This window comes from Nelumbo lutea, chromosome 8, assembly GCF_056320005.1.
Source record: "Nelumbo lutea isolate HS-2025 chromosome 8, American lotus-T2T, whole genome shotgun sequence".
In the NCBI taxonomy this organism is placed as follows: Eukaryota; Viridiplantae; Streptophyta; class Magnoliopsida; order Proteales; family Nelumbonaceae; genus Nelumbo; species Nelumbo lutea.
Window position 1 is genome coordinate 20119666 of NC_142691.1, and position 21855 is coordinate 20141520.

At 42.9% G+C, this 21855-nt stretch overlaps 1 protein-coding gene and 1 pseudogene across 6 annotated transcripts in view; one reads left to right on the forward strand and one right to left on the reverse strand.

Annotated features, from left to right (window-relative positions):
* DCL4 (dicer-like 4) overlaps positions 1-21855 on the forward strand; it is a 147962-nt gene that overhangs the window by 99540 nt on the left and 26567 nt on the right. For all 6 annotated transcript variants that reach the window (XR_016103226.1, XM_088957551.1, XM_088957553.1 and 3 more), the window contains one exon: positions 14380-14706. Coding sequence is in view for 5 of the 6 variants with exons in the window: in XM_088957551.1 (XP_088813677.1) it covers positions 14380-14706 (327 nt within the window). In the remaining variant the exon portion in view is untranslated. The remainder of the gene's footprint in view (positions 1-14379; positions 14707-21855) is intronic.
* Positions 1660-10380, reverse strand: LOC148843206 (uncharacterized; annotated as a pseudogene).

Here is a 21855-nt window from a genome sequence, read left to right on the forward strand (position 1 = left end):
GGCTAAAGGCTTTAACCGGAATAACTCATCCCCAAGATTACAGCATGTGCAAGGCACAAAAGAATGGGTAAATTGGGAGAACATGAAGTAGAGCAGGAACACACCATCTAGGGGTGAACCAGGGGTAGAGAGGAAAGATCGCCATGGCGACCAAAGGACAGAAGTACTTTCCAACCAACTCAGGGAGGTAGACATTTACCAACCTCTAGAACAAGAAAGGGAGGCTAGGAACAGTCCTATTCCAACCTTTCTATCAAACCCAAGTAACCAAGTGAATTCGGTTTGTGCTACTAATGTGTTTTTTGTGTCCTTTGTTCCAGATTCCGTTCCTGCTCCATGTCTTGCATCCCTTGTACGTGCAGCCAATCAAGATGGTGGGTTTTCTGAGGTTATGGAGAGGGGAATGAAGGACAGTGGGGGTGCAGGAAGGGAGGTGTAGGAATGAGAAAGTGTGGGAAATTATTGAAAGAGTATTTAATGAAGTGGAAGGAAATTTGATATGGAGGAAGGATGGAGAGGAGAGAAGAGGTGATGGAGGACCAACTCAGGGCCAACCATGCGACAACTCATAGATAGAGAGGACAACTCACAGATAGGGAGGTAGGATAACGGGATAACAGGATACACCTGACGCAGCGTGGAAGCAATAAACCGGGCTGGCTATGCAAGCACCGGGCGAACACAAGGCTTCGTCGTGAAGCCGATTGTAACTAGGCGCAAGCTTTTGGGAAGAGAGAAGAAAGTTGGCAAAATTCTTGTATACTCTCTTTCCTTTTGCACCCCCATGTCGCCACATGGGAAGGACATGGGGACGTAACCTGACGCAACATGGAAGCAATAAACCGGGCTGGCTATGCAAGCGCCGGGAGAACATGAGGCTTCGTCGTGAAGCTGATTGTAACTAGGCGCAAGCCTTTGGGAAGAGAGAGGAAAGTTGGCGAAATTCTTGTATATCTTTATTAGCTTGGGATAATAGTATTTATAATACATCTGGAAACTTATAGAGTAACTAGGAAAGAAAAGTTGTAAAGGAACTAAAACACTTATTCTTCTATCTAGGATCGAAGTCCTCCTTGATGATGTCTTGATCTCCACCGTCCGATCTCCCTGTGTTTATCCCATGCATGGGATTATCCTGTTATCCTGTTATCCTGCCTCCCTATCTGTGAGTTGTCCTCTCTATCTATGAGTTGTCGCCTGGTTGGCCCCGAGTTGGTCCTCCATCATTCTCCCCCAGTTGGAAAGAACTCGCCCTCGAGTCGTGACTGGGGTATGCAAGTGTTGTCTTAGGTAAATAATGATGAAGGTCTGCAACATTAAATGTTTGGAGATACCCATGTGATCTGGAAAGTCCACGGGTATGTGTTCCTTCCTTAAGAACACCATGACTTCATCACCGACGTCAAAAACTTGGTGTTGACGATGCTTATCAGCTGCAATCTTGTACTTGGCATTGGTTCGCTCCAGTTTCTGCTGCACTGCTTCCTGGACTGACTGGATCTGTTTTGCAGAAGCGCCGAGGCCGGGTACTTTGGGTAGCTTTACTAAGTCCAACGCATGGTTAGGTACCTTCATATAAACAATGGAGAACGGGGACCTACCTGTAGAGTTATGAACTGCATTGTTGTAGGCGAACTTTGTCTGTGCTATGGCAAAATCTCACTGCTTTGGCCTTTTTCTGCAAATACTGTGGGTCTTACTCGGCTGTTGAATCACCACCTCCATGTTGAGCTGCTGGTTGGTAGATTCATGTGTGCAGACAAGTGCAATTATCACTAGCCTTGCAGCCTCAGGTTCAGAGAACTTCCCCTGAAGATTTCCATCCATGAAGTCTTCAAACCTGCATGATTCAGCCCCAAGACGCATTGAATGAGTTATCATTCGCTTCCCGGCAAGGATCTGTAAAATAATCATCCCAAACGCAAATACATTGCTCTTCTCTGTGAAGCGACCGGTGGTTGTATACTCGGGGGCTAGGTATCCCATGGCAGCGCAGGCCTTGAGTGCTGAGAAGACAATGTCATCTGCGAGGAGTTTGTGCAAACCAGAATCTGAGAGTAGAGGATTGAACCGTTGATCAATGAGCACCTTCTCGGTTGATATGTTTTAGTAGAAGATCAAGACTGTAATCAGTCTTGAATCCTAATAGGTTTTAGGTTTACAAAATAGAAGAAAAGTGAGAGAAAGAAGAGAGAATAGAAGAGGAACAGGAGAACACAAGTGGTTGAAAGGAGGAACAGATTCTAACAGATCTGCCGCTGCCACTTTTTTATTATTTATAGGTTATGTTTAGTACACAATGGAAAGGAAACATCTGCCCTTAGTACTTACATAATAAATAAAATAAATAAAGCTGAAATAAATAACAACTGAATTAACAAACTGACACTACTATAACTGAAACAAATAACTACACATGCTGTCCTACGAACACAGTGGGGACCACTGCAGTGGGCCCACATCAGTGTTCTCTACACTCCCCCTCAAGTTGGGAGTAGATATCTATCATTCCCAACTTGGATAGGTCTATCTCTAACTTCTTCCTTGGTACAACCTTGGTGAGGATATCCGCGAGCTGCATATTAGATGTGATGTACGGAAGACACACTTCTTGTGATGTGATCTTTTCTCGCACAAAATGTCGATCAACTTCGATGTGTTTAGTTCTGTCATGCTGCACTGGGTTGTGGGCTACATTAATAGCTGCCTGATTATCACAATACAGCATTAAGGGCTTTTCATAGTCAATACCCAACTCTTCAAGCAGTGACCTCAGCCATAAGATTTCAGCCACTCCATTAGCCATTGACCTGCATTCCGCTTCAGCACTGGAGCGGGAAACAACACTCTGCTTCTTACTCCTCCAAGAGACAAGGTAAACCTTCTGTCATCAACACTCCCAGCCCAATCGGCATCTGTATAGACTTCCACCCTCATGTGATTATTGTTCTTGAGCAGTATACCTCTACCCGGGCATCTCTTCAAGTATGCTAATATTCTCTCTGCCGCAAGAAGATGCGAAGTTCTAGGGGAGTGCATGTACTGGCTAACAACACTAACTGCATAGCTGATATCCGACCGAGTGAGGCAGAGATATAGGAGCTTTCCAACCAACCGTTGGAACATAACTTTGTCTTCAAGAGGCTCCCCGCCCTCTACACTAATCTTGTGATTTTGTTCGATGGGTGTATCGGCCAGTTTAACCCCCAACTTTCTAGTTTCCGCCAACAGATCTAGAACATATTTTCTCTAAGAGATAAAAATCCCCTGCTTGGATCTAGTAAACTCAATACCCAAAAAGTACCGTAGTGCACCAAGATCTTTCACCTCAAACTCTTGATGAAGGAGTTGTTTAAGGGACTCAATCTCATGATTGTCATTTCCTGTCACCACAATATCATCAACATATACTTCAAGTAGTGTCAGAGAGGACTCCACCCTCTTGATGAATAGTGTATGATCTGACTGAGCCTGTACATAACCAAACTTTCCAAGGGCTAATCTGAACCTATCAAACCAAGCTCTAGGTGACTGCTTCAAACCATACAATGCCTTGTTTAGTCGGCAAACCTTCTTACCTGTTTCAGTATCATAGAATCCAGGAGGTAACTGCATGTAAACCTCTTCCTGTAAGTCTCCATTCAGAAAGGCATTTTTAACATCCATCTGAAACAAAGGCCAAGAATGATTTGTTGCAAGGGATAACAGAACTCGGATGGTGGTCATCTTGGCTACTGGGGCAAAGGTCTCCAAGTAGTCTATACCATAAGTCTGAGTGAACCCCTTTGCAACCAGTCGGGCTTTGTACCTTTCAATAGAGCCATCAGCATTATGCTTCACAGTGAACACCCATCTGCATCCCACCGGTTTCTTTCCTTTTAGTGGGTCAACCAGTGCCCAAGTATTATTCTTCAACAGGGCATCCATTTCGACTTGCATTGCATCTTTCCATTCTGGAACTGATAAGGCTTCTTGCACTGTTCTTGGAATAGGGACATCGGCAATGGAAGTAAGATAGGACCGGTAAGATGGAGACAGACGATCATAGGATAAGAACTGTGAGATGCTGTGAGTTGTAGAAGCGGTGCAATGTCGTTTCCCTTTGCAAATGGCAATAGGGAGATCAAGGTCATGCACAAGAGAGGAAGTGGCAACAGTGAGGGGTATCTCAGTAGGCTCAGGATCTAGAGCCGCAGAAGGAACTGGAGCTGGCCGGGACTGCCGATGACTGGGATCAACCTGCCTGCATTGCCTGTGATAGACTCTCAACTCCGGCTCCGTCTAACCACCTTCACCACTACAGCCTTCATCATCCAGTGGAATAGGTAAAGGAATAGCCCCACTCAAAACAGCCCCACTTCCACTCTCACTTCTCTCCCCCTGAGGAAAGAAAGTCAAAACCGCCCCACTTCCACTCTCACTCCTCTCCCCCCAAGGAGAAACCATAGGATATTAGGTTCATAGCAGCATTAACCCCTTTGAGTTTGTGCATAACCAAGGAAAATGCATTTGGAGGCCTTAGGTTCAAACTTGGAATGATGAGGCCCGAGAAGCTGAACGAAACAGGTACTACCAAAGGTTTTAAGGGGAACAATGAACAACTCCTCGTCTGGGTATAGAAGGGAAAAGGGGGTTCTCATATCAAGAACCCGGGAAGGAACTCGATTATTGAGATAAACTGCCGTGAGGATAGCATTACCCCAGAAGCGAATAGGTACATTGGAGGTAAACATAATGCTTCTAGCCACCTCCAAGATATGCCTATTCTTCCTTTCAGCAATGCCGTTCTGCTGTGGTGTATAAGGGCAAGTGCTCTGGTGAATAACTCCATGGCTAAGAAGGTAGGAGGTCAATGGCTGAGCAAAGTATTCCTTTGCATTATCAGATCTAAGGACTTTGATTTTGGTTCCAAACTGAGTGAGAACCATCTGATGGAGGTTTTGGGTTAGAGCAGGAACCTCATCCTGAGAGCGCATAAGATAGACCCAAGAAAACCGGGTATGGTCATCAACAAACAGTAGAAAATATCTGTACCCACCCATCGAAGAGATATGATATGGCCCCCAAACATCAGTATGCACAATATCAAAAGAGGAATTACTCTTTTTATTACTTAAAGAATAAGAGGTTCTACAATGTTTGGCAAACTCACAACTCTCACACCTCAACTTCGATAACTCAACAGACTCAAATAAAGCAGGAAACAGACTTTTCAAAGACTTAAAAGACAAATGACCTAATCGGTTATGCTTTGGCATAACCAAACTCATAGACTGGGAAACAAAAGACTTCTTATCCACTGACTCCTCCCGACAAGAACTCTCTCCAAACAGATAGATCCCGTTCGTCTCACGGCCAGTCCCAATCACCTTCCTCGTCTCCAAATCCTGAAAAACACATCGGTTAGGGAAAAAGGTTACTGAACAGTTCATGTGTTTGGTAATACTACTAACTGAAAGCAGGTTAGTATCAAGTTTAGGAACATGCAAGACAGAAGATAAAGAGATAGTATCCGACAGCTTGATGTCCCCCTTGCCCGAAATGGGAATAAGAGAGCCATCAGCAATGGGCACTCTATCTCGGCCAGAGGACAAATGATAAGAAGTGAACAAAGATGGCAAGCTAGTCATATGGTCAGATGCACCTGAATATATTACCCAGCAGTTGTCAGTATTACCTGGAGCTGAAGCATGGTAAGCTGAGGCTCGAGTACCTAAATGTGCAAATGCAGATGTGGCAGGAGCTGATGGTGACTGAGATATTTGAGCTGAACTCCCAACTTCCTTTTCCAACTGTATGAGGGCAGCCCGAACAGCAGCTAAAGTCTCTAGGGATGTGCCTGATGAGGATGTTGAATCAATGTTCACGGCCACATGAGCATTACCCTTCTTATTTCTTGTTTTTGCTGGGACCAAGTGAGGATGTAGCTTCCAACAAGTATCTTTTGTGTGCTTGGGTTTCTTGCAATGTTCACATACCAGATCCCGTTTATCTTCCTTCTTCCGGTCCCTTTCTGAGTCACCTCCTGGCTTATGTTTAATAACTGTCAAGGCTGGGAAGGAGGGCTGGGGCTGCATCATGACTTTCCTCCTGGTCTCTTCACTATGCACCAGGGAGTATGCTTGAGAAAGGGTCACACTATCTCTTGTCAATATCTGTTGTTGCACAATATCATAATCTGAATTCAAACCAGCCAGAAACTCAAATACCCTATTCGTCTCGACTTGCTTTTTGTGAGTCTGTGCATATTTGGGACTCTCCCACTCAAGGGTCTCTAGATGGTCAATCTCATGCTACAAGGATTTCAAGGTAGAGAAGTAGACAGAAACTGGCTTCTCTCCTTGTTTAAGGTTGTTCACCTCACACTTTAGTTCATAGGCTCGGGCAACATTAAGGGGTTGAGAATAGGTTTCTTTCACAACATCCCATATCTCTTTGACTGTCTTTGCCCACAAGAAATTTCGGCTGATATGTGGCTGCATAGAATTACACAGCCATGCCATAACCAAATAGTTCTCTTGAACCCACTTGGTGTATGTTTGGGTCCTCTTTGGAAGGTTCTTTCACATCTCCCAAGAGGTAACCTAGTTTTCCCCTTCCTCCAATAGCCATCATGGCTGATTGAGCCCACTCCAAGTAATTTGACCCATCAAATCTCATAGTTGTAATCTGAAACCCGGTTTCAGATACACCACCAAAACAGTTGTTTCCAAAACTACTTTCTCCCTGACCCTTAAACTCCATCTTTGATCAAGAATCAGTGGCTACAAATTGTTAGAACCACTACTGCTGTACCAGGAAACAAAGTAAAACAAGCAGGTCTGAAATCTGATCTGAAACCAACACAAAACTGATCTGAAATCTGATTTGATCTGATCCGAAATCTGATCTGAAAACAATCGCCTATCACAGTATATGCAAGAAATCAAGTCAAATCTGATCTGAAATCAATCTGCATGCATAGTACCAAGCAGCCTGTCAATCTGAGATGCTATTTTCTGAAATCACTATTGTGGGGCCCACTGTTGCGAGAGCAAAATTAGGGTTTCAACTGTAGGTCTGAAATAAGTGCGCAGTGCACTCTCCAAACAGTCCGCACAAGTGGGACTTGTCGTAGGGAAATATGAAACCCTAAAAACTAATCACCTCTGAGAGGGGGGGTTTGGCCCAACAGTCAAACCCTAGAAACGAACTTAAACACAGTTCGGCAAGTCAAACCCTAGAAACAAACTGGAACATAGTTCGACCCCTCCTTCTAGACAGGTTTAACCTATCTCGACTAATTGCAGTCTCTAAAACTCAATAAAAAAAAAACTTATGTACTTTCGGTTTACTGTCTTCTAGGGTTACCTAAACCCTAACCTTTGCTGCTTCTTCCTGATTACCAACTCTCTGCAAGCCGTGGCAAGTCTTCAACTGCTGCGAACCTCTTCTGGTAATCTCCAAGATTCAGCCACCGAATACTTCTTCAAAGCTTCCAGCCCTAGCTAGTTCTCATGTGGTCGGCTGGACTAGACACACATGAGAAGCCCTAGATAGGCTCTGATACCAAGTAGAAGATCAAGACTGTAATCAGTCTTGAGTCCTAATAGGTTTTAGGTTTACAAAATAGAAGAAAAGTGGGAGAAAGAAGAGAGAATAGAAGAGGAACAGGAGAACACAAGTGGTTGAAAGGAGGAACAGATTCTAACAGATTTGCCGCCGCTACTTGCTTATTATTTATAGGTTATGTTTAGTACACAATGGAAAGGACACATCTGCCCTTAGTACTTACATAATAAATAAAGTAAATAAAGCTGAAATAAATAACAATTGAATTAACAAATTGACTCAAACTGACACTACTATAACTGAAACAAATAACTACACATGCTGTCCTACGAACACAGTGGGGACCACTGCAGTGGGGCCCACATCAATGTTCTCTACAGTCTTGATGAACCAGAGCAGGCTTGTTTGCTTTGTTGCTGTGTAAATATTCAATACCTTTGGCTATGCCAATAATGATTGAAACTCTGGTCGACCATTCAAGCACACGGGCATTGCCGTCCTTCACATCAAGATACCATGACAAGTTTCCATTTGGGACAAAGTCATAAATGAGAAAGCGTTCACCTTTGGCTCTTGAACAACAAAACCATCTTATCCTTTCAAGAATTTCATGTCTCAAAGAGGCTAGAATGTTCAACCCCTTCAAAAAGTCAGCTTCCTCAGACTTGCAACTAGTCTTGCTAATGCTCTTGATAGCAACAACAGACCCATCTCTCAAAATCCCTTTATAGATTGCCGAGAAGTTACTCTTTCCCAACAAGTTTACCTCAGAGAAGTACTGTGTTGCAGACTCCACCTCATCCAAATTGATCCTAAAGGTCTTGAGGATTTCTTGGGAGAAGCCACTTCCACTCCGCTCATCAGCTAGTGGATCCTATCCATTAGAGTACTCAAGACTGATGAGTGGAGAAGCACTCTTCCTGTAGACCTCCTTGGCTTGATCTGTGCTAAGCCGACTATCCGAACTATCAAATGCACTCCCAATCTTCTGTTTCCGTCGGCGATACCATGAAAATGTGAGAAGGCCAATAACTACCAATGCAACAGTAACTGAGACAACTCCAACAGTAACAGCTATTTGGGAAGTTTTTGTTTTATTCAAATAGTGGGTCTGGTTGGGGTTCAGATGATCTGAAGCACTGCAAACTTGCAAGGTAGAAAACCCAACTCCACATAGGTTCGAGTTATTTCCATACTGAAATCCTTCATTGAGTCTCTTCAAGGCAGGAGGAACATTGCCTGAAAGGGTGTTGTTACGAACGTCTAGAACTTCCAGAGTAGGAACGTCAACTAGCTTTATAGGAATTGAACCAAAGGGTCTATTAAAGCTCAAATCCAGTCTCATGAACATTTCCAGATCCCCTAAACTTGCGGGAATGGCACCAGATAACTGATTAAACTGCAAAGCGAGAACGGTTAGCCTCTTCAAAGACCCCAGCTGCGTCGGTATGCTTCCCGTCAACTGGTTATAGCAGAGCTGCAAGACTCGAGTGTTTCCTCTCATGGCGGCCTTACTGGTGCTAGTTACATTTGGCGGGTGGGAGGGTTGTACCCCTTGAGTTGGCTCGCCCTTGTCAACTGCTGCTGGCCTATTGTCATTCCCGCTATACCGTCTATAATTATCAGCTCGAGTCCTCTCTTGGAACATTAACTCAGCCTTCAAAGCTAAGTTCCTTGCTTCCTGCACACTCAGAACCATCTGGACTCCAATCTTGTCTCGGATTGCAGGTTTCAAACCACTCAAATAATGGGTTGCCTGTTGATTGTCGCTTTCCGACAACTGGTTCCTTTCAGCCAATCTTAGAAATTCTGAGGTGTACTTGTTCACGCTTCTTGTTCCCTGCGCACACCGTTGGTACGACTCAAACATATATTGCTCATAATCAGGAGGTAAAAATCTACCTCTTATTAGCTGCTTAATGCGCCTACAAGTTCAAACTAGACACCTTCCTTCTCTGATCCGAGTCTCCCACATTCGTTCCCACCAGACAGATGCTCCTCCCTTCAGTCGAAAAGCTAATAATTTCACCCTTCTTTCTTCCGGGATCTCCATGTACTCGAAGAAACGGTCGACCTCGGTGATCCAATCTAGAAGGCCCTCGATATCCAGATCCCCACTAAAAGTAGGAATATCTAGCTTGAGTTTAAACTCATCATGATTCCGACGAGGATTAAAATTGCCGGGGTTGCGCCAATTCCTACTGTTTCTGTCGTCGCCGAGAAGAGCTAGAGCAACGTCGAGCTCTAGTTCGTCGTCGCTATCATCATCAAGAACAGGATTCTGGGGTATGGGATTGACGAGTGGTCTACCGTGGTCGTCTCCTCCGGTTGGGTACGGGTTATCCCGGTTCCTTGGAACATCCTCCCGCAACAAGGTCCGTAGTTGTCTAGCGATCTCTGCCAACTGCTGCTCAATGTTACACGTGGCTGTGCGCTGCTCTTCGATTGCTCTCCAAACAGCTTGTAACCCCTGGTCTCCGTCACGGGGCTGGTTGCGACCGCTACCGTCTTGGTTGGCCACCTGACTGGGCGAACTCCCGCTCTGATACCACCTGACGCAACATAGAAGCAATAAACCGGGCTGGCTATGCAAGCACCGGACGAACACGAGGCTTCGTCGTGAAGCCGATTGTAACTAGGCGCAAGCCTTTGGGAAGAGAGAGGAAAGTTGGCGAAATTCTTGTATATCTTTATTAGCTTGGGATAATAGTATTTATAATACATCTGGAAACTTATAGAGTAACTAGGAAAGAAAAGTTGTAAAGGAACTAAAACACTTAGTCTTCTAGCTAGGATCGAAGTCCTCCTTGATGTTGTCTTGATCTCCATCGTCCGATCTCCTTGTGTTTATCCCATGCATGGGATTATCCTGTTATCCTGTTATCCTGCCTCCCTATCTGTGAGTTGTCCTCTCTATCTATGAGTTGTCGCCTAGTTGGCCCTGAGTTGGTCCTCCATCAAGAGGGGAGGGATCACTGGAGAGAAGGGAAGGAAATGAGGGCAGAGTTGGAAAGGAATATGTGGAACCTGGGTTGGGTGGAACTGTTAGACAGTTTTGTATGCCCTTAGCTTCAATCCATTTTGATGTACTTTTGACATTTAGTGTAAATAAATAAAGTACATGTTTGATTCATGTTGTTTGGTATAATTCTGTGTAAGACCCCCAAACTGGACACTTATAGAAACTTGTGTTAGTTTTAAATGTTCACAGTCATTGGATAAGTCTGGCGAGATTTATCCTGCCAAGGCTGATACTAATGTGCCACCAAGTGTTGGGATGGCTTGTTTCGGCCATTAGGGTAAGACCCAAGGCACATGCAGTATGAGATTGCTTGAACCCTTGAACCAGACCAGATTTCCAGTATTGCCCTATACCTTGGAGACAGATGGGCAAAACTGGAAAGTTACACCTGACCCCTAGACTCGATTATGACACATCACTAGGTGTTGGATCGGGCTGTCTTTGATGTGTCAATCAGTGAGATCCTTAGTGGAGGTCAAAACCTGGACATGTTGGGGCAGTCTGAGAATTCATCTGAGTGAGTGATCATAGTGATAAGATCAGCCCCTTTGTTAGACAATGGTAATGATCGGGAATGCACTCTCTCTGATGGAAACCAAACTGCCGGCAGTTGATTTCAATCGTTGGAATTTTGTTTTGCAAAATTAATATATATATATATATATATATATATATATATATATATATATATATATATATATATATATATCGGTATCAAAAGATTTGCAAAAGGTTTTAATTCCCGGGATCCATGTGAGTAGAGAGTGCGGCACTGTTCCTTGCAGCCGAGGGAGAGGTCTTCTCTTGTCGGGCAGTGCTTGATCATTAAGGGCTGAGAGGTTAAGTGTAAGACCATTTAGGATAATACCTGATGGGCTAATCTTGCACCTGCCCACAGTCCCTGGGTTTTTATAAGATGGCTTGGCCCAGGGACCACTTAATGTAAGTGTTGGGCCCATAGGGTCCATGTGATGGGCCCAAGGGGGTCACTGAGTCTTTCAGTGAATTCGGCCGGGCCTTGTAATAAAGGCTGGGCCGAACCCATGTGGCTGGTGTGTAGATCAATGCTTGGGTCCCACGCCATAAAAAGAAGCCCAACTGGGCAGCAGATTGGAAACTAGTTAAACACTGAACCCTTAATGGGCCAAAAGCCCATTTCGAACTGGGCTGATATGATCACCTATTCATGGGGCGAATATGAGATTAATGTTAGTAAAAGGATTGGGTCTTTAACCTTATCCACTATAAGAGACCAAATTCAAATTAGATTTGAATTTGGTAACCTCCTGATGAGATCAGGAGTCAGCTAACTTAATCTGCAGATAGGATTAAGATTAGGAGGTTTCTTAATCAGAAATATCAGATTTCGAACTAGGAGGTTTCTTAATCAAGAAGAAAGAGGATAAAAATCTATCAGAAATATCAGATTTCGAACTAGGGTTTGTATGCAAGAGATACCTCATGCGAATTGAGATTTGATCTCTCACAGACTCTAGAGAGAAGAGACACAGTTCAGCCCTTTTCGTCCCTGGATTTCTCCTCCTCCAGTAGCCGCCATTCCCTGTTGCAAGATTGGATCTTTGCAGCATTAGGAAGTCAAGAAATCAGTTCTTGACAACAGTCTTGCAAGAAAGACCTAAAGGTTCAGTGTTCAAGGTTTCCAGAGGATTCTTGCGAAGAATCCAGTGTGTAGGACCCACCCTGCTGGTTTCGTTCCATCTACAGCTGTGTCATCTTCAGCAGGAGCAGATCTTGGTTTCTTCTTTGGGCGTGAACACCAACTTTGGGAGATATTGTTTCTCTGGATCAGGTATAATCCTTCCTGTTTCCTTTTGGTTCAGATCTGGTTTGATTATGGTTCAAGTAGAATCCTTGAATATTATATTCTAAATTTAGGGAATATGATTCCCAGTTGGAAGAAGGTAGGAAATTTTTTTGAAATTCGCCCACCCATTCCGCACCCTTCATGGCGTCCATTAGATGGATCCTACCATTATTTCAGGAACCTGGGTCTAAGAAGGGCTGTGAGGGACTCAAACCTCGATAGTATTTCGAGCCTCCTCGAACTTCTTGATAATGTTCTCTTAGACCCCACTAAGGTGGACTCTAGAATTTGGACCCCTACCCCCATTGGCTCCTTTTTTTGTGCTTCCTTCTTCAAAGTCTTAAGCCAGTCCACTAGTCTTGTAACCCCCCCCCCCTTTCCCTATTAATGAGGTTTGGTGTAGACCAAGTCCTAGGGTTGGTAGTTTTTGCTGGGAAGCCTATCTGGAAAGATTCAACACTAGTGATCTGTTCCAAAAGAAGAGACCCAATACTTGCTTGTCACCTCATTGGTGTGTTCTTTGCAAAGCAGATAGGGAGACTGGTTTTTACATACTGGTGTCTTGCCAATTTCCGAAGTCAATTTGGGAGTAGGCTTTTTCCCTCGTTGGGCGTAGTTGGAAACCTCCATCTGACATGTAGAGCCTTTTCTCCCCTTCTTTTTTCAGGTGGCGTATGAAAAGGGGAAGGACTATGTGGAGAGGACTGAGGGCTGCAGTATGCTGGTCATTATGGGAAGAAAGAAATTCCAGGATCTTCTCAGAAGTTGAGAGAGGGGCAGAAGAACTGAGGGCTATAATCCATTTAGGGCTGTACAGTGGCTGAAATCCTTGGAGATATTCACAGATTACACAGTGGATGCCATGTTGAGGAAATGGGTTGAGATTGCAAACTACACACAGACCAAGTCAGTAATGAGTGTGTCTTGAACCCCCCCACTTGCTGGATTCTTAAAACTAAACTTTGATGGGAGTAGTAGGGGGAATCCTGGACAATCAGGGATTGGGGGTGTTTTTAGGGATGAGAATGGGGTCATTTCTGCCTTGTTCTCTGGCCCAATTGGAGTGGGTGACTCTCTTAGAGCTGAGATCTTTGCAGTTATGCAAGGAGTCCAGAAAGCTAAGGAGATGAATATCAGAAAACTCATAATTGAAGGGGATTTGGAGGTGGTGATAGGGTGGCTGAATAAAGACAACAGTGGCTTATGGAATTACAGCAATGAGAGGAGGAAATTTAAGTGAGCTGGGTTAAAAGATCAACTAATTCCTTAGTTGATGGTTTAGCTAAACAAGGGGTAGAAAGGGATTCAATGTTTTGGGCTAAGCTGTAATTTTGTTGTTTCTTCCTGTTCTTTTTCTTTTCTTTCTTGAGGGCCCAAGTTGTATTTGGAAGATAAGAGTGTTTGTCTTCCTTTTTGTAATTATTCTTATGTTGAATTAATGGAATTGTTATTGATAAAAAAAAGACACTTAATGATGCATGCTGCTGACTTGTTCAACTGTTTCCAATGACAAGATTATGTTCCTTGCTCTTGTTCTATTTTAGTTTATTACTGGCTTTTATTATTGCCACCTTACTAGGGGCACTCTTGTAATTTTCACACATTTCCAGCAACTATACAAGAGAGTGGGTGCCTCATCAGGAGCACCACAATAGAATTTTCTCTTGCACTCCTCCTCTCCTCTCTTATTCTTCTTTCTTTTTGCTATCCTTTTCTTTTAATATTGGTTTTTTTTTTCCTTCTTTGATTAATCATTGCTGAATTATTCAACAAAAACCAGTAATTTCTTTTTCTTCTTTAAATGGATATGTTCTATCTTTATTTTCACAAAATCTTGTACATTCCTGAATATGATCTCTCTCATTTGTTTTTGTCTCTTCTCATCTACTTTACAAACAAGTTGAAATACAATCAGTTAATGGGTTGTGATAACTTAAATGTTTAATATTCTAATTCATCTATAACTACATTGTTGATTCAGGTACTTGGCGATTTGGTTGAATCTTGTGTGGGTGCTATCCTTCTTGACACTGGGTTGAACTTAAAAAATGTTTGGAAAATAATGCTTTCGTTTTTGGATCCAATTATGAGCTTTTCTAGCCTGCAACTTAACCCTGTCAGAGAACTCCAAGAATTTTGCCAATCTCACTACTGGAAGTTAAAATTTCAATATTCAAACATGGGAGAAAAGTTCTTAGTTGAGGCACAAGTGAATGGGAAAGATATCTGTTTGACTAGTTCTGCAATTAATATCAACAAAAGAGCTGCTCAAAAGATGACTGCACAAAAATTATTTTCAAATCTGAAGGTAGGGCTAAGTTGCAATAATGTATAGCCTGTGGAGCTAAGTTGATTTTTGTTGATACTGTTCTCTATTGCAATTTTTTTTTCTTTTTTCTGGTGAATGAAGCATTTGTTGCTATCTACAATGGAAGAAGCAACATCTTCTCTGCATATTTCCATGTGCCTTCCTTATATGCTGGTCCTTGCTCAAACAACCATTACGAGGAAAATAAACACCAATTTTTATCAGAAGAAGGATTTTATTATAATAAATGAGGAATTCTGTCATTGATAAAAAAATATAACAAATGAAGAATGAAGTTAGTAGTTAGTACATATAGGAGACAGGACTGCCAACCCAAAAAACTACACTCAGGATCACATAGCAGCCTGTTGAAAGCTGTTATTTTCCCAAGTACAGTACCGCAGGGGTACTATTGTATTTTTGCCCTTTTAGTTTTTAGTTGCTGTTGCCCTAGTATATATAACAAATAGGTGGCGCTGCTAGCATGCTTTTGACTCTCAAATCTTTCTCCTCTCTTCTTCTCTCTTTTCTTTCTTCCTCTCCTTTTCTCCTACATCACTGCACTGATAACATGGTATCAGAGTGGGACCATTAGATCTGAAAAGGAGAGATCGCCCAGACTTCCAGATCTGCCGCCACCATCTACAGTTTGAGTGATTGAAGATCTGCCACCATCATCTACAGTTCTCACGCCTGAAGTAATCTCTCTCCTTCCCTCTTTTTTTTTTTTTCTGGTCGTGCACTAGGGCAGAACCTGTATTAGGTCTGCTGATTGGATGTGAGGTGAACAGCACCTCTTTATTTCCTTTTTTGTGGGGTTGACTGACCCCTGAAAAATTCTGTAGGTTGGTGAAGACCTTTTATGTGCTGTGATAGCAGCTTTTATGCTGAACCGTAAGGTCAAGGTGGCCTGTACTTACTGTAACAGCATCCATGTTTGATGCGTAGATCAAGAATTGACCTGTCCGCCCTGTAACAGCACTGGTGTTTATCAGAAAGGGGCCTGCTAGTGCTGTAGCAGCACCTGTGTTTTTCAATAAAAGGGGGTAACAGCACCTGGTGTTATCAAAAAGGGGTTCTGTTTCTAAAGAAAAAAGGGGGGCTCCCTTTCTCCCTTGGTGTTAGCCTTTTTTTTTAAAGGTTTTGCCCCACTCTTAAGAGTCTTTTTTCAATCTGTAACCATGAGCGGAGAAGATTCTGCTACGTCCGGTGTTTCCACAATGCAGAATGGAATGAGTGGGGGTGCAGACCTATCCTTTCCCATGGCTGTTATTCCTCTCGACTGTTTAAATTATTTGGAATGGTCAAGAGGAATCAAGTTGTACATTACTGCAAGCGGAAAGATAGGTTATATAAATGGGAGAATCAAAGAACCCAATTCTGGGAGTGCCGAATATGACAAATGGAACCAGGAAAACAACATGGTCATGTCCTGGCTTTTAGTGTCTATGCAACCCCAAATAAGAAGGAACTTTATGTGGGCTGAAACGGAAAATGAAAATTGGGAACAGGCAAAATCAACTTATTCTGAGTTGCGTTACTATGCAAAGATTTATCAGTTACAGGCAAAATTATCCACTTGTAAACAGGGGGAGAGGTGCCTTTTTGTGTATTACTCAGACTTGACCTCTGTCTGGAAGGAGTTAGATCATTATCAGAGCGTGGATTGGAAGTGTGATGAAGATGGAAAATTATACAAGAAACTTGTATCTCAGCAGAGAGTGTTTGCTTTTCTACATGGCTTGAATCCTGCATATGAATCTATTAGAGTTAAGATCCTAGGTAGAAAGGATCTTCCGTCCGTCCAGGAAGTCTATGCTCTTGTACAATCAGAAGAAAGTAGAAGGAAATTGATGAACAGTTCTGGAGGGGATGCAGTTGGGTTGGCAACAAAAGGAAGTGTGATTACATGTTGGGTTGGCAACAAAAGGTGGGAATACCTTTAAGAGGGGGGACTCTCAAAAAAGGGCGGATGACAAATACAAACTGTGGTGTACTCATTGCCAGAAACCCCGGCACACCCGAGATACATGCTGAGATCTTCATGGAAAGCCGAAATGGGCTCAAGATTTGAATAAGAAGCAAGGTCCAGATTTGAATAAAAAGTCAAGACAGCAAAGTACAAGAAAGAACACTGTGGCAAACATGGCCTCTCAGGAAAATCAGCCCCCCATTATTGTTAGACAGCTATGCCCTTTAGCTCCAATCAGATTGATGTACCTTTTTGACATTTATTGTAAATGAATAAAGTACATAATTGATTCATGTCATTGTGGTGTGTTTCTGTGTAATACCCTTAAATCGGACACTTAATGAGACTCGTGTTAGTTTAGAATCTTCACAGCCGTTGGATGGATCTTGGGAGATTTATCCTACTAAGGCTGACACTGATGTGCCGCCAAGTTGGTTGGGGTGGCTTGTCTCGGCTGCCAGGGTGAGACCTGAGGTACATGCAGTGTGGGTTTTCTTGAAACCCTGAACCGGACCAAAATTCCAGTATTGCTCTGAACCTTGGAGATAGATGGGCAAAACTGGAATGTTACACCTGACCCCTAGATTCGATTATGATACTGCACTGGGTGTAGGATTGGGTTGTCTTTGATATGCCAATCAGTGAGATCCTTAGAGGGGGTCAAAACCTGGGTATGTTGGGACAGTCCGAGAATTCATCTGAGTGGGTGATCATAGTGACAGGATCAACCCCTTTGTCGAACAAAGTGAATGATCGGGGATGTACTCTCTCTGATGGAAACCTAAACTGCCGGCAGTTGATTTCAACCGTTGAAATTTGTTTTTGCAAAATATATTTATATAAAGATATACATATATATACATATATATATGGTTTCAAAATGTTTGCAAAAGGTTTTAATTCCTGGGATCCATGTGAGTAGAGAGTGCAACACTGTTCCTTGCAGCCGAGGGAGAGGTCTTCTCTTGTTGGGCAGTGTTTGATCATTATGGGCTGAGAGGTTAAGTGTAAGACCATTAAGGGTAATACCTGATGGGCTAATCTTGCATCTAACCATAGTCCTTGGGTTTTCATAAGGTGGCTGGACCCAAGGACCATTTAGTGTAAATGTTGGGCCCATTAAGAGCCCATGGTGATGGACTCAGGGGTTCACTGTCTTTTACAGTGAATTCGGCCAGGCCTTGTAAAAAAGGTTGGGTTGAACCCATGTGGTTGATGTGTAGATCAATGTTTGGGTCCCACGCCATACAAGGATAGCCAACTGGGCAGTAGGTTAAGAGGTTAAGTGAGCATATAGACTTAATGGGCCTAAAGCCCATTCGAACTGGTTTAATAAGATTAATTAAATAAGGGACGATTCTGGGATTTGGATCAGCTGATAGGATAAGGGATTATCCCTATCCACTCAAAAAGTCTAGATCCAAATAAAGATTTGGATCAGTAAACTCCTAATTTGATTAGGAAGGTTGATCTTTATCTGCAAATAAGATAAGGGATTATCCTTATCTCTTAAAGAGAGTCCAGATCCAAATCTAAGATTTGGATTAGGAAACTCCTAATAGGATTAGGATAACCTCTCTTTAAGGCTCTAAATAGGAGAGTAGGGCGGACCTCCAAAAACAACTCATAGTTTGCTAAATCAAGAGAGAAGACAACACACAATTTGATTGCTCCTGTCTTCTGCTCTTTTCTTCCTGTTCTTGCCACCCCTACCCAGTTCGATTTCCACCTGTGGGAGTGATCAAGAATCGTTCTTGATATTGCTTCTTGCTAGAAGAGGCAATCTGAAGTTGTGCTCACCAACCCTTTACTACATTCTTGCTGAAGAGTTGTCCTGCTGATTCTGCTTCACCTCACATTGTGTTATCTTCAGTGGGGGTAGATTTTGGTTTTCTCCTTGGGCGTAAACACCTTCGTTGGGAGTTACTGTTACTCCGTATCAGGTATATCTCTCTCCTCCTTTTTGGTTTCAGATCTGGTCCGGTTTGGTTTGGTTTCAAAATTGATCATTGAAAATGCAGTTTTCTAAAATAGGGAATGAGATTCCCACATGGGAGAGAGAAATTTTTGAAATTTCGTCTAACCTTCATGCAGGGTTCGGCCATCCATATGATGGATCTATCATCCCTTCAATTACTACTGTGACACCAACTCATGTCTCTAGATTTGACCCAAGGGAGGATATTATTAGTTCCTTCCATGACCATTTAGAGCTCTATGGTAGAGCAATTCGTCAGATGGATGCTCCTCCCTCAGCTTCATTTGCATCTGTGAATAAACCCTAGTTGTTTCTAGGTCAAATTAGAGAAGAAGAAAGAAGAAAAAAGAGAAAGAAGAAGGAGAGGAGAAGAGTGTTCGGCCAGACTAGAAGAGAGGATGTTCAAAAGTCACTCTCTTAGCCGACCCACTTGACTTTTATTCATGAAAAACATGAGTTACAAGGAAGATAATTTTGTCCCTCATAGAAGATGGGACACATAACTTAAACTCTGATACAATAGACATTTCACTTTCAATAAGATACATCAGAATGACCAAAATACCCCTGACTCGAGCATTCTAACACTCCCCCTCAAGCTGGAGAGTATATATCATATAGTCCCAGCTTGTTACAAATGTAATCTATTCTTCCCCAAAACAATCCTTTTGTGAAGATATCTGCCCACTGATTTCCTGAGCTCACATGAGATGTAGTTATTACCCCACTTATCACTTTCTCTCCCACAAAGTGACAATCCACCTCAATATGTTTAGTTCTTTCATGGAAGACAGGATTGGATGAGATGTGAACAGCAGATTGGTTATCATAGTATAGTTTCATGGGTTTGTCAATTGAGAAACCCATCTCCTGTAGTAGGTTCTTCAGCCATACTAGTTCACATGTGGTATGGGCCATAGCCCTGTACTCTGCTTCCGCACTACTTCTTGCCACCACTGTTTGCTTCTTGCTCTTCCAAGTTACAAGATTGCCACCCAGGAAGGTACAATACCCTGTGGTTGACCTCCTGTCTGATATAGAGCCAGCCCAATCAGCATCTGTATACCCTACTATTTCAAGATGTCCTCCTTTTTGGTATAACAAACCACGACCTGGAGCACCCTTTAGGTACCTAACAATTCTCAGAACAGCTTCCCAGTGAGGAACCTGGGGATGTTGCATAAGCTGACTCACCACACTCACAGCAAATGATATATCTGGTCGGGTAATGGTCAGGTAGTTCAACTTTCCCACCAACCTTCTGTATCTTCCAGGATCATCAAACTCTTCACCTGCATCCACACTTAACTTGGCATTGAGTTCCATAGGAGTCTCTACTGGTTTAGCACCTAAAAACCCTATTTCTTCAAGTAGATCAAGAACATATTTCCTTTGACATAGGTTGATCCCCTGTTTTGACCTCGCAACTTCTATTCCTAAGAAATACTTTAGCTTCCCCAGATCTTTCGTATTGAAGTGGTCCTGTAAGAATTTTTTCAGCCTGTCAATTCCATTGTTGTCACTTCCAGTTATGACAATATCATCCACATACACGACTAGCAAGATTTTTCCATCTTTTGAGTTATAGTTAAACACGGAATGATCAACCTGACATTGTTTCATCCCAAAGGCCTTCACCACTTCACTGAACCTGCCGAACCATGCACGAGGAGATTGTTTCAATCCATAGATTGCATTTTTGAGCCTACACACCTTACCAGCCTCCCCCTAAGCAACAAACCCAAACCCTGGTGGTTGCTCCATATACACCTCCTCAACAAGATCACCATGTAGGAAGGCATTTTTGATGTCAAGTTGTAGGAGAGGCCAATCGTACATAGTAGCCAATGAGATCAACACCCGAACTGAACCAATTTTAGCCACAGGAGAGAATGTCTCCATATAGTCCACACCATATAACTGAGAATAGCCCTTGACCACTAACCGTTCCTTCAATCGTTCCACACTGCTATCAGGAAGATGCTTCACTATATAGACCCATTTACACCCAACAGTGTGCTTACCAGGAGGAAGGGTGGTGAGTTCCCACGTATGATTATGTTATAGAGAAGAGAGTTTTTCTTCCATGGCTTGCCGCCACCCTGGAGAGTTAAGGGCTTCCTGTACAGTCTTGGGAATGGGAATCGATGAGAGTAATGATATAAACTTGCAATGAGAAGCAGAAAGGTGAGCAGTGGAAACATAGTCTGAAATGGGATGAGAAGTACAAGTACGTTTACCTTTTCGCAAAGCAATAGGGAGATGAAGATCTGAGGGAGAAGGAGCAGTAGCAGGATCTGTCGGCGGGTGCTGAAGTGAAGGAGGAGCCGAAGCACTTCTGCGAGTATACACTTGAGTAATTGGCGGCCTCTCTGTAGTAACTAGCATATGATGTGCATCTGCAGTAGGAGTGGGAGCTACGGGAAGGGGGTCCACAACCAGAACAGGAAGAGGAACCACAGAGGGAGAAGAAGAGACCCCAACATTGGAGAAAAAAGGAACTGGCTCAAAAAAGGTGACATCAGGGCACACAAACGATTTATGAAACTTAGGGTTATAACACTTGTACCCTTTCTGAGTCCTTGAGTAGCCAAGAAAAATACACTTCGTAGCCTGAGCATCTAGCTTGTCTACTCCAGGCCCCAAGTGCTGAACAAAACAAACACAGCCAAAGACTCTTGGGGTGAGAGGAAAGGGAGACAAAGTGGGGAACAACATGGAGAAAGGGGATTGACTTCCAAGGATTGACATGGGCATCCGATTTATTAAAAAACAGGATGTAAGAACATCATCACTCCAAAAGTGCTTTGGGACATGCATATTGATCATCAAGGACCGAGCAGTTTCAAGAAGATGTCTATTTTTCCGTTCAGCTACACCGTTTTGTTGCAGGGTGTAGGCACAAGAAGTTTGATGAATTATTCCATGATGTTCTAGGTATTGCTGAAATGATGAGGAGATGTATTCTTTGGCATTATCGGAGCAAAGTATTTTCATATGAACACCAAACTAAGTGCGTATTTCAGCATGAAATTTCTGAAAAATAGAGAACAATTCATTATGGTCTTTCATAAGATAGATCCATGTCATCCTTGAAAAGTCATCAACAAAGATTACAAAATACTTAAACCCATTGTATGACACCACTTTAACTGGACCCCATACATCAGAATGAACTAAAGCAAAAGGACTTGAGACA